The sequence below is a fragment of the Neoarius graeffei genome, chromosome 7, assembly GCF_027579695.1.
Source record: "Neoarius graeffei isolate fNeoGra1 chromosome 7, fNeoGra1.pri, whole genome shotgun sequence".
Taxonomy (NCBI): Eukaryota; Metazoa; Chordata; class Actinopteri; order Siluriformes; family Ariidae; genus Neoarius; species Neoarius graeffei.
In genome coordinates, this window is record NC_083575.1 from 30,901,214 (window position 1) to 30,913,685 (window position 12,472).

General features: G+C 40.0%; 1 protein-coding gene across 1 annotated transcript in view; it reads right to left on the reverse strand.

Annotated features, from left to right (window-relative positions):
- Nucleotides 1–356: 356 nt before the first annotated feature.
- The window catches only part of cacul1 (CDK2 associated cullin domain 1), a 41,144-nt gene continuing 29,028 nt past the window's right edge, over nt 357–12,472 (reverse strand). The window contains exons 6-8 of the mRNA XM_060924638.1: nt 8,976–9,065; nt 1,475–1,613; nt 357–579 (exon numbers count right to left, since the gene is read on the reverse strand). Of these exons, the coding sequence (XP_060780621.1) occupies nt 540–579; nt 1,475–1,613; nt 8,976–9,065 (269 nt within the window). The 3' untranslated portion in view covers nt 357–539. The remainder of the gene's footprint in view (nt 580–1,474; nt 1,614–8,975; nt 9,066–12,472) is intronic.

Consider the following 12,472-nt stretch of genomic DNA (forward strand, 5'->3'; position numbering starts at 1 on the left):
ACAAAAGAGACTGGCTCGGATATAAGAAAATTCTACAACCCAGAAACAGATGGGAGCTCCGCTTTTAGGCAGTGCCTAAATCTATATATTAGTGACCTGCCATCATTGTGCATTTTGTATTGGGCATTTGCAACATGCACATCACCTTTGAACATTTGATGAATATATGACATGTGACTGTTTTGTTGGGTGGCAGAATGGCCTGGGTTGCGGAACAACACGTGCGAGGGCCTGTCAAGGCCGCTAGCAGCTTCAATTATTATTATTTCGTCAAAGCACTAGTATGTACTCTGCTTTTTTTTTTTTTGTCTTTTATGCAACACTATTTTCATTTTATGGCACACATCTCTCATGCATTTATTTCTTTTCATACATTTATTTATTTATTTATTTATTACCATGTGTTTTGTTCTCCATAAAAGATAGCATTTTTTTAATCATTTATTATTCCTAGTTCATACATAGCCTAGTCCTTATGTGTTTCGTATTATGGAAGCTTTCTTGTACTGAGTATTATTTCCTGTTTTCCTGTGGGTTTTTCAGGATTCTTCACTTGCTCTTTTACGCGACTGGTCACACCTGGGGAAAAAAAAATCCTTGTTATTTATAGTCTCACATCCTATTAATTTGTTTACACAAATTAATTTAAAGTTAATTAGGTATAATAAAGACTCAATATTATTTTAGGATAAAGCACACATTCAACAGAAATGTCTGGATGTGCTGGGATTAGGTTAGCTAAGACATTTAAGCTCAAAGTACTCATTAAATTATACATGATGAATACTGGCATTTGAGAAATAAATACTAATCCATCACTTGCCTTATCATTGAAACAGGGTTGCTGCAATTCTGAAGCTATATTTAGTAGGCTACAATTTAAGACTTATTCAGTACAGAAGCGTATTGCTGCCACGCCAGGAAAAAAAATCAGTATCAAGTAATAACGTGAAAAGTTTGTGATACCAATATATTTATGTTATAACAATATATTTTCATGTAATTACATGAAACGTTTCACGTTATAACGTGATAACTTTAAACTCATGTTTGAACCTATGGTTTGAATGTGATATCCGAAGAATGAACTGGGTAATATAGCTCATATACATGATTTAATCACGTTCTATTTCATTCTTGGGTTGAACTGCAGTATACACTGTTATAAAACAATTATACACTGTTTTTACTTAAACTTGAAATTAAATATTCTAATATTTTGAGATACTGGATTTCTGATTTTCATGAGCTATAAGCCATAATCAGCAAAATTAAAGCCTTGAAATATTTCACTTTACATGTAATGAATATAGAATATATGAAAGTTTAAATTTTTGAATTAAATTACAAAAAATTTACTTTTTTACGATATTCCAATAATGTGAGATGCACTATAAGAGATGCAGTATATGTGTGTGGCATTTTTAAACACAGGAACAATCATCATAGAAAACCATGAACTTGTATCTTTTACCTGGAAAAACCATTTAGTGAAAGCTCCTTTTGCAATTTCTGGTCTTGAGCTGCATAATACAGCAGATCAGACTCCAAAACAGGAGGGTGTATTTGGGGAATAAATCTAGAAAACAGTGGAGGGGCTAGCTGAGCCCAGTCTGAAGAGAAAAAGAAAAACAAATTATAATTACTGACCAACTTCATATTTGAAATGGTATTATATATATATATATATATATATATATATATATATATATATATATATATGTTTTGTTTTTGAATGTATTAAAGCTCATTCGTTTAATAATACAGCGCCCTCCACAATTATTGGCACCCCTGGTTAAGATGTGTTAAAAGCCTTAAAATAAATTCAATTTTTATTGCAGAAGCATAATCTCACACTGAAAATTGTAGAAAAATGTAACCCTTAACTCAAGTGAATTAAAAAAAAAAATCCCTGACTAAGAAATAATTATTTTTCATAAAATCACCTGTTCCACAATTATTGGCACCCATAACAATTCCTAGAAAATAAATGTAATTGAAGCATTTCTGTCATTTCTACTGTAGTTTATAAAGTTGATCAGAGTGTCGAGGAACCTTTAATTAGTAATTCATCACATCCTGTTTCCCTGGGGTATGTGACACAGAGGCCCATTTCTCTTATCCACTCTTCAACATGGGAAAGACAAGAGAACACACCATTCAAGTAAGGCAGATGTGTGTCAACCTTCATAAGTCAGGCAATGGCTACAAGAAAATAGCCACTCGCCTACACCTGCCCATATCTACAGTCAGAGGAATCATTAAGAAGTTTAAAACAACTGGAACAGTGGCAAACAAGCCTGGATGAGGATGCAAGTTTATCTTGCCACCACGCACAGTGAGAAGGATGGTAAGAGAAGTAAAAAGTTCTCCAAAGCTCACTGTTAGAGAATTGCATTAAAGAGTAGCATCTTGGGGTCACAAAGTCTCTATAACAACCATCAGGCGCTATCTACATGCCAACAAGCTGTTTGGGAAGCATGCACGGAAAAAGCCTTTTCTCACTTACAAGCATAAACGTAAACATCTGAAGTTTGCTAAGCGGTACTGGGACTTCAACTGGGACCGTGCGCTTTGGTCAGATGAGACCAAGATAGAGCTTTTTGGCAACAAACACTCTAATACATCACAAAAGATGAGTATGCGGAAGAGCACCTCATGCCCACTGTGAAGTATGGGGGAGGATCGGTGATGCTGTGGGCCTGTTTCTCTTCCAAAGGCCCCGGGAACTTTGTTAGGGTGCATGGCATCATGAACTCTTTGAAATACCAGGACATTTTAAATCAAAATCTGGTGGCCTCTGCCCGAAAGCTGAAGATGGGTCATCACTGGGTCTTTCAGCAAGATAATGACCCTAAACATGTGGCCAAATCTACACAAAAATGGTTCACCAGACACAAAATCAAGCTTCTCCCATGGCCATCTCAGTCCCCAGACCTCAACCCAATTGAAGACCTGTGGGGTGAGCTGAAGAGGAGAGTGCATAGGAGAGGACCCAGGACTCTGGATGATTTCAAGAGATTGTGCAAAGAGGAATGGTCGAATATCCCTCTCTCTGTATTCTCCCATCTTGTGAAATGTTAAGTGCTGTCTTGTTGGCAAAAGGGAGTTGTACGAAGTATTAACATCAGGGGTGCCAATAATTGTGGCACACATGATTTCATGGAAAAGAATTATTTCTTAATGTGGGATTTTTTTCCCCACTGAATAAATACACTTGAATTAAATGTTGGATTTTTCTCTTTCTTTGCATTGTTGTCCTATATTATTTTTAAAAAAAAAAGAATTTATTAGAAGCCTCAGAACATATCTTAATGAGGGGTGCCAATAATTGTGGAGGGCGCTGTAACAGTCAGCTGTTATCTGAACAGAGTGTGAAGATATTTTTTGTTTTTGTGAAGATTCTTTGTTTTGATGGTATACATGCAATTACAGGCAAGTTGACGGAATAATTAATCTTATCTCTCATCTCATTATCTCTAGCCGCTTTATCCTTCTACAGGGTCGCAGGCAAGCTGGAGCCTATCCCAGCTGACTAAGGGCGAAAGGCAGGGTACACCCTGGACAAGTCGCCAGGTCATCACAGGGCTGACACATAGACACAGACAACCATTCACACTCACATTCACACCTACGGTCAATTTAGAGTCACCAGTTAACCTAACCTGCATGTCTTTGGACTGTGGAGGAAACCCACGCGGACACGAGGAGAACATGCAAACTCCGCACAGAAAGGCCCTCGCCGGCCACGGGGCTCGAACCCGGACCTTCTTGCTGTGAGGCGACAGCGCTAACCACTACACCACTGTGCCGCCCGGAATAATTAATGTTAATAAGAATTTGACCCCCAACTAAAGTTCCACCTCCAGAAAGCATTTGGAGACATGCTTAAAATATTTGGCACATAATGAAGATCACAGCTTGAGAATTGTTTAGTTTAAATTATTCTTGTGGCTCAAAGCTGTAAACTCCACAAGGAAGCTAGCCGCACACTACGCCGATCCATGTGGTACCGAACCGACCCATTTCAGAGCCGACTCCCGACAGGGCACGCACATATCCCCGACTAACTCACAACTGTTGACGAGTGCAGTCGCGATTGAAGCGACACCAAACAAGATTATGCGAACTAAGCATCATAACAAACATTCCGCTAAATATCACGTGACAACTTAATAGCTTTGTGATTGGCTATTGGATATAGTTACTGTTAAATCCAACACTTGAAGATGCTACAGGCTGAATTACAAATGACACAACATGGAATATGTAGCGCACTATCTAGGCTGCATGAGCTATTATTTCCAACCTTAAATAGTGCACTTATATAGGGGAGTGAAAGCGATTTGGAATTCAGCCACACAACTTGAGCAGAGTGGCTTTCCAGCCCACTGTGTCTATGGATAAAGCTTCAGTCTATGGAATTACAGTATATACCTGCATTAGGTGCTACCAACACGTATTTCTCGCGCTAGAAATTGTGTTTAATGATGTCACGTGTTATATGTGAAAGATATGATTGGCTATTGCTAGCGACTCTCGCCGATCAGTCTGGCTCCCGATTAGTTTTTCGAATCGGCTGTGAGATGAGTCTGTACCATCGAAAACTAGTCTTTACGCCTGACTCGCGACTTCAGTTGGCTCGGTACGCTGAAAATCGGCGTAGTGTGCGGCTAGCTTTAGAGGCACTTTCATAACACCAACTTGCTTGTGTGGGTTGACAGAAAGAAGCCAGCATCTGAACTGTTACTGGAATGACACTTGGAACCTGATATGTTGTCAGTTGACACCAAGTTCAGAATCATATACAGTGCCTTGAAAAAGTATTCATACCCCTTGAACTTTTTCACATTTTTCCACCTTACAACCACGAACTTAAAAGTTTTTGAGATTTTGTGATGACCAACACAGAGTAGCACATAATTGTGACGTGAAACGAAAATGATAAATGGTCTTCAAAATTTTAAACAAATAAAAATCTGAAAAATGTGATGTGCATTAGCATTCAGCCCCCCTACATCAATACTTTGTAGAGCCACCTTTTGCTGCAATTACAGCTGCAAGTCTTTTGTGATATGTGTCTACCAGCTTTGCACATCTAGACACTGAAATTTTTGCCCATTCTTCTTTGCAAAATAGCTCAAGCTCAGCCAGATTGGATGGAGAGCGTCTATGAACAGCAATTTTCAAGTCTTGCCACAGATGCTCAATGGGATTTAGGTCTGGACTTTGACTGGGCCATTCTAACACATGAATATTCTTTGATCTAAACATTCCATTGTAGCTCTGGCTGTATATTTAGGGTCATTGTCTTGCTGGAAGGTGAATCTCCTTCCCAGCCTCAAGTCTTTTGCAGCCTCCAACAGGTTTTCTTCCAGGATTGCCCTGTATTTAGCTCCATCCATCTTCCCATCAACTCTGACCAGCTTCCCTGTCCCTGCTGAAGAAAAGCATCCCCATAACATGATGCTGCCACCATCATGTTTCACAGTGGGGATGGTGTGTGCAGGGTGATGAGCAGTGTTAGTTTTCCGCCACACATAGCGCTTTGCATTTAGGCCAAAAAGTTTAACTTTGGTCTCATCTGACCAAAGCACCTTCTTCCACATGTTTGCTGTGTCCCCTACATGGCTTCTGGCAAACTGCAAACGGGACTTCTTATGCCTGTCTTTCAACAATGGCTTTCTTCGTGCCACTCTTCCAAAAAGGCCAGATTTGTGGAGTGTACGACTTATAGTTGTCCTGTGCACAGATTCTCCCACCTGAGCTGTGGATTTCTGCAGCTCCTCCAGAGTGATCATGGGCCTCTTGGCTGCTTCTCTGACCAGTGCTCTCCTTGCTCGCTCTGTCAGTTTAGGTGGACGGCCATGTCTTGGTAGGTTTGCAGTTGTGCCGTACTTTTTCCATTTTTGGCTGATGGATTGAACAGTGCTTCTTGAGATGTTCAGAGCTTGGGATATTTTTTTTATAACCTAACCCTGCTTTGAACTTCTCCAGAACTTTAATCCCTGACCTGTCTGGTGAGTTCTTTGGTCTTCATGATGCTGTTTGTTCTTCAGTGTTCTCTAACAAACCACTGAGGCCTTCACAGAACAAGTGTATTTATGCTGACAGTAAATTACACACAGTAGGACTCTATTAACTAATTAGATGACTTCTGAAGGCAATTGATTGCACTGGATTGTATTTAGAGGTACAGTGGGGCAAAAAAGTATTTAGTCAGCCACTAATTGTGCAAGTTCTCCCACTTAAAAAGATGAGAGAAGCCTGTAATTTTCATCATAGGTACACTTCAACCATGAGAGACAGAATGGGGGAAAGAATCCAGGAAAGAACATTGTAGGATCTTTAATGAATTAATTGGTAAATTCCTCGGTAAAATAAGTATTTGGTCACCTACAAACAAGCAAGATTTCTGGCTCTCACAGACCTGTAACTTCTTCTTTAAGAGGCTCCTCTGTCCTCCACTCATTACCTGTATTAATGGCACCTGTTTGAACTCATTATCAGTATAAAAGACACCTGTCCACAACCTCAAACAGTCACACTCCAAACTCCACTATGGCCAAGACCAAAGAGCTGTCAAAGGACACCAGAAACAAAATTGTAGACCTGCACCAGGCTGGGAAGACTGAATCTGCAATAGGTAAGCGGCTTGGTGTGAAGACAACTGTGGGAGCAATTATTAGAAAATGGAAGACATACAAGACCACTGATAATCTCCCTCAATCTGGGGCTCCACGCAAGATCTCACCCCGTGGGGTCAAAATGACCACAAGAACGGTGAGCAAAAATCCCAGAACCACATGGGGGGACCTAGTGAATGACCTGCAGAGAGCTGGGACCAAAGTAACAAAGGCTACCATCAGTAACACACTACGCCGCCAGGGACTCAAATCCTGCAGTGCCAGACGTGTCCCCCTGCTTAAGCCAGTACATGTCCAGGCCCATCTGAAGTTTGCTAGAGAGCATTTGGATGATCCAGAAGAGGATTGGGAGAATGTCATATGGTCAGTTGAAACCAAAATAGAACTTTTTGGTAAAAACTCAACTTGTCGTGTTTGGAGAAGAAAGAATGCTGAGTTGCATCCAAAGAACACCATACCTACTGTGAAGCATGGGGGTGGAAACATCATGCTTTGGGGCTGTTTTTCTGCAAAGGGACCAGGACGACTGATCCATGTAAAGGAAAGAATGAATGGGGCCATGTATCATGAGATTTTGAGTGAAAACCTCCTTCCATCAGCAAGGGCATTGAAGATGAAACGTGGCTGGGTCTTTCAGCATGACAATGATCCTAAACACACTGCCTGGGCAATGAAGGAGTGGCTTCGTAAGAAGCATTTCAAGGTCCTGGAGTGGCCTAGCCAGTCTCCAGATCTCAACCCCATAGAAAATCTTTGGAGGGAGTTGAAAGTCTGTGTTGCCCAGCGACAGCCCTAAAACATCACTGCTCTAGAGGAGATCTGCATGGAGGAATGGGCCAAAATACCAGCAACAGTGTGTGAAAACCTTGTGAAGACTTACAGAAAACGTTTGACCTCTGTCGTTGCCAACAAAGGTTATATAACAAAGTATTGAAATGAACTTTTGTTATTGACCAAATACTTATTTTCCACCATAATTTCCAAATAAATTCTTTAAAAATCAGACAATGTGATTTTCTGGATTTTTTTTCTCATTTTGTCTCTCATAGTTGAGGTATACCTATGATGAAAATTACAGGCCTCTCTCATCTTTTTAAGTGGGAGAACTTGCAAAACTGGTGACCGACTAAATACTTTTTTGCCCCACTGTATCAGAGTACAGGGGGCTGAATACTAATGCACACCACATTTTTCAGATTTTTATTTGTTTAAAATTTTGAAGACCATTTATCATTTTCATTTCACTTCACAATTATGTGCTACTCTGTGTTGGTCTATCACATAAAATCTCAGTAAAAAACTTTTAAGTTCGTGGTTGTAAGGTGGAAAAATGTGAAAAAGTTCAAGGCACTGTATATATATATATATATATATATATACACACACACACTAAATTCACATCTCATTCGACCTTTCCCATAATGATTGACTTTTCAGGTCAAATAATATATTTTGAACACCTGGTAGTTTACAAGTGATTGACATTCATCAACATACACATGAGTACTAAGAAAATCAGCATTTCAAAATAACGTGGAAAATTTGAGTTCAGGTTGACTTTCATGAACATTTGCACAACTTAACTAAGTGATGGATAAATGAGGCTCATTGTTTCTGTCACAAAGGAGCAAACATCAGCAAGTCCAGTAATCAGCTGTTTACTTCACAAAACTGCTGAGTGAGGTGTTTGAGTCAAACACAGTTTAATAAATTTCCTCCTCAAAGAAGCCTGATTCAACTCATATTTTATTGACAGGGTTAAGTCGGTAAGTTAGAGCAGGAAAAACCAGCAAAAAAAATTTGCTGCTTTAAATACATTTCTCTTGGGTTCTACTGTATAAAAGGGAGATGCATACAGATTAAACTGCAATTAAACTGTCATTTCTAAAGCCCGGTGCACACGGGCGACTTCTCGTCGCAAGCGTATTACGATTTTTGGACGCAAGTTTCCCCTCTCGGGTAACTGCATGTGCACGTTATCTGCGACCAGGAGGCAATTTGGGGAGGGGTGTGTGTGCAAGTCACGTGGAAATCACGTGACTACTTTGCGGGCAGGGATTGGCTTAGCCTTTGGAGGTGATCGCTTTGCTATTGCAAAGACACGCACACGCAGTGATATCTCTGCAACAAGTCAGTGACTGGCAATTTTTTGTCACAGAATATCAAGCATGTTTGATACCTGCGATCTGTTGCAAGCAATAAAAAAAAAAAATCGGCGCCACCAATATCCGCACACGAAGCAATTTTTCGCTTGCGTCAAAAAGTTGCAGCACCAAGCAACGGAAAATCGCCTGTGTGCGCCGGGCTTTACTTGGCAAACATTCTCACCTGGTCTCAGAGCATAAAGGCCTTTTACCACACTTGCCATGGTTGACGGCTTAACTTGAAATGGCATGGCATCAGCTTTCTGAAGAAGAGCTAATGGAAAGTGTTGAAACAAAGAACAAACAGCAGTGACATACATGATGGAATTCTGCATCTGTACGAGCCCAAATTACTTGAATTAAATCAACTGTGTTTTAGAGCAGAGAAGAAAAATCTTTGGCCTACCAGAAATTAAATTAAAAGAACTATGAAGCGTTTTCATGCTTGCCCTGAGTACTTGGTCTGTACCCATGATAGGTTTTGGGTGTATAACCATCACCACAGGTTTAGTTTTACATGTAGATGGTTTCAGACAGGTTAATAGCCCTGTACTCAATTTTTACAAAATTGAGTACAAATTTGTAGAAATTTCCTGAAAATGCAGGAATGTTTACCAAAGTGTCTTTATTATTCATCAATCTTGGTGTAATTCTATATTTTACCAAATCAAATTATCAAAAATCTAACTACAACATCATCCTTTTTGTTCATTTCCTCAAACTGTTTTCAGCAGACAGCGTAGCCTGAGTGAAAATCTCCTTCAAGGCCCTTGACACAGCACTAATAGACACTCATAAAAGTGTGTGCAACTCTAGGTATCTGTGTGAGATTCAAGTACACTGTGTATTATTAATATGGATGAAAGATTAACTTTCATTGAACAACCAGCTTTTTAGCATGTTATTTTGAGCCAGACCCAGATGCATGGCTTCAATGAGACTGAATGGGAGTTTGGGCAGGTGGAGTTTGCACAGAGAAAAACTTTTTTTTTTTAAATAAAAAGTTGAATTGGACTGTGCACTCTTCATTTGTCCCACCTGGAAGCATGGCTTCTCCGTATGATGACAGGTAGACCTCTCAAACCAGAAGGATGCCACATAACCATAATTGACATGGTAATAGCCTGACATCTCAAACATATTGGCACCAGTCAGAATTTCTTGCAGCTGCAGTATTGGTGTAATATGAAAATATTGTAAATAAACTGTAAATAAAGATGTTTGATCATTTGCATTCATTTCTGATTTTTTTTCGTCTGTAGCTTGATAGCAGTCCCTTCCTTCAACGTGAAGCTTAGGCATGAAATGGCAGACGTGATTTTAAATTAATGTTTTGATACTCATATTTATGAGGAGAGAAAATTAAACAAGAAAGCAGACCAATGCCCACAATTTTCATTCAAAAGTCAGGGAGCACAAAGTACGAGTTCTACAGTATGATTGATTAGCTGTTAAATACAGCTAATCAATCATACTGTAGAACTCATACTACAGTTGATTAATAAGCTTAATAAGACTAAACCTATTAGTCTTAGTAGCGTCTGCCATGCCAGTCCCTGTCAGTGAGCTGTTACTGTAGAAAAGATAATGTGTTAGAATGCGTAAATTAATACAAACATTGTGCATGTTATATATGTAAACACAAGTGTCTCATCTCATCTCATCTCATTATCTCTAGCCGCTCGCTTTGGGGAGAACATGCAAACTCCGCACAGAAAGGCCCTCGCCGGCCACGGGGCTCGAACCCGGACCTTCTTGCTGTGAGGCGACAGCGCTAACCACTACACCACCGTGCCGCCCGGGGAATAGAATGTGTTTTTATTCCATTGAAAAAGTGTCCTGTATGAACAATAGATAGATAGAAAAGGAAGAAGAACTATATGAAAGAGAAAGATACACTGTATAAGAGAAAAAAAAATGAAAAAGAAATTATAGTAATAAAATAGCCATTCAAAAAAATGGTCTGAGACCGAACTGGAAAAGGGAAAAAAAACTAACAATGAAAGGGAGCGCTATAAAGATATGTGAGGAATGGGGGGGGGGGGGGGGGGGGGGGGGGTTTAAAGGTAATCTCATCTCATTATCTCTAGCCGCTTTATCCTTCTACAGGGTCGCAGGCAAGCTGGAGCCTATCCCAGCTGACTACGGGCGAAAGGCGGGGTACACCCTGGACAAGTCGCCAGGTCATCACAGGGCTGACACATAGACACAGACAACCATTCACACTCACATTCACACCTACGCTCAATTTAGAGTCACCAGTTAACCTAACCTGCATGTCTTTGGACTGTGGGGGAAACCGGAGCACCCAGAGGAAACCCACGCAGACACGGGGAGAACATGCAAACTCCACACAGAAGGGCCCTCGCCGGCCCCGGGGCTCGAACCCGGACCTTCTTGCTGTGAGGCGACAGCGCTAACCACTACACCACCGTGCCGCCCAAACACAAGTGTCTTACTGGGAAATATGCAATTTGTATTTTTCATACGAACGACATCTGGGACATCGAGAACCACAACCGTGACAATTCTCAATATGTAACTCATAAGAATATCGATGAACTGTTTTGATAAATCTGGGTACTTTTTCTGTGTGAAAGTGTCAGTACAATAAAAAGAAAATCACACTTGAAGATATGAAGTTTATCTTCTCGTGTTGAAAAACTTGTTTTTCAGCCAAAATACATCCCAGATCTGAGTGACGTAATTCCCAATATTTCACTCTGATGACGTCACTCCACTGACGTGACACACGTTGTCAAAATGGCAAACTGGTTCAAAATGAAAATTCTTTTGATTAACTTGCCTATTTTTTTGTGGATGTGTCTATATAATATAAATAGCATTATATGGTGGCGCAAATATATGAAGTTTATCTACATACATTCACCACTGGAAGATAAACAACATTTTCATGCAACCGTTTAATATCCTCTCTCTCATACATACAGTGGTGCTTGAAAGTTTGTGAACCCTTTAGAATTTTTTATCTTTCTGCATAAATATGACCTAAAACATCATCAGATTTTCACCGAAGTCCTAAAAGTAGATAAAGAGAACCCAGTTAAACAAATGAGACAAAAATATTATACTTGGTCATTTATTTATTGAGGAAAATGATCCAATATTACATATCTGTGAGTGGCAAAAGTATGTGAACCTCTAGGATTAGCAGTTAATTTGAAGGTGAAATTAGAGTCCGGTGTTTTCAATCAATTGGTATGACAATCAGGTGTGAGTGGGTGCCCTGTTTTATTTAAAGAACAGGGATCTATCAAAGTCTGAGCTTCACAACACATGTTTGTGGAAGTGTATCATGGCATGAACAAAGGAGGTTTCTGAGGACCTCAGAAAAAGTGTTGTTGATGCTCATCAGGCTGGAAAAGGTTACAAAACCATCTCTAAAGAGTTTTGACTCCACCAATCCACATTCAGACAGATTGTGTACAAATGGAAGAAATTCAAGACCATTGTTACCCTCCCCAGGAGTGGTCGACCAACAAAGATCACTCCAAGAGCAAGGCGTGTAATAGTCGGCGAGGTGACAAAGGACCCCAGGGTCACTTCTAAGCAACTGAAGGCCTCTCTCACATTGGCTAATGTTAATATTTATGAGTCCACCATCAGGAGAACACTGAACAACAATGGTGTGCATGGCAGGGTTGCAAGGAGAAAGCCACT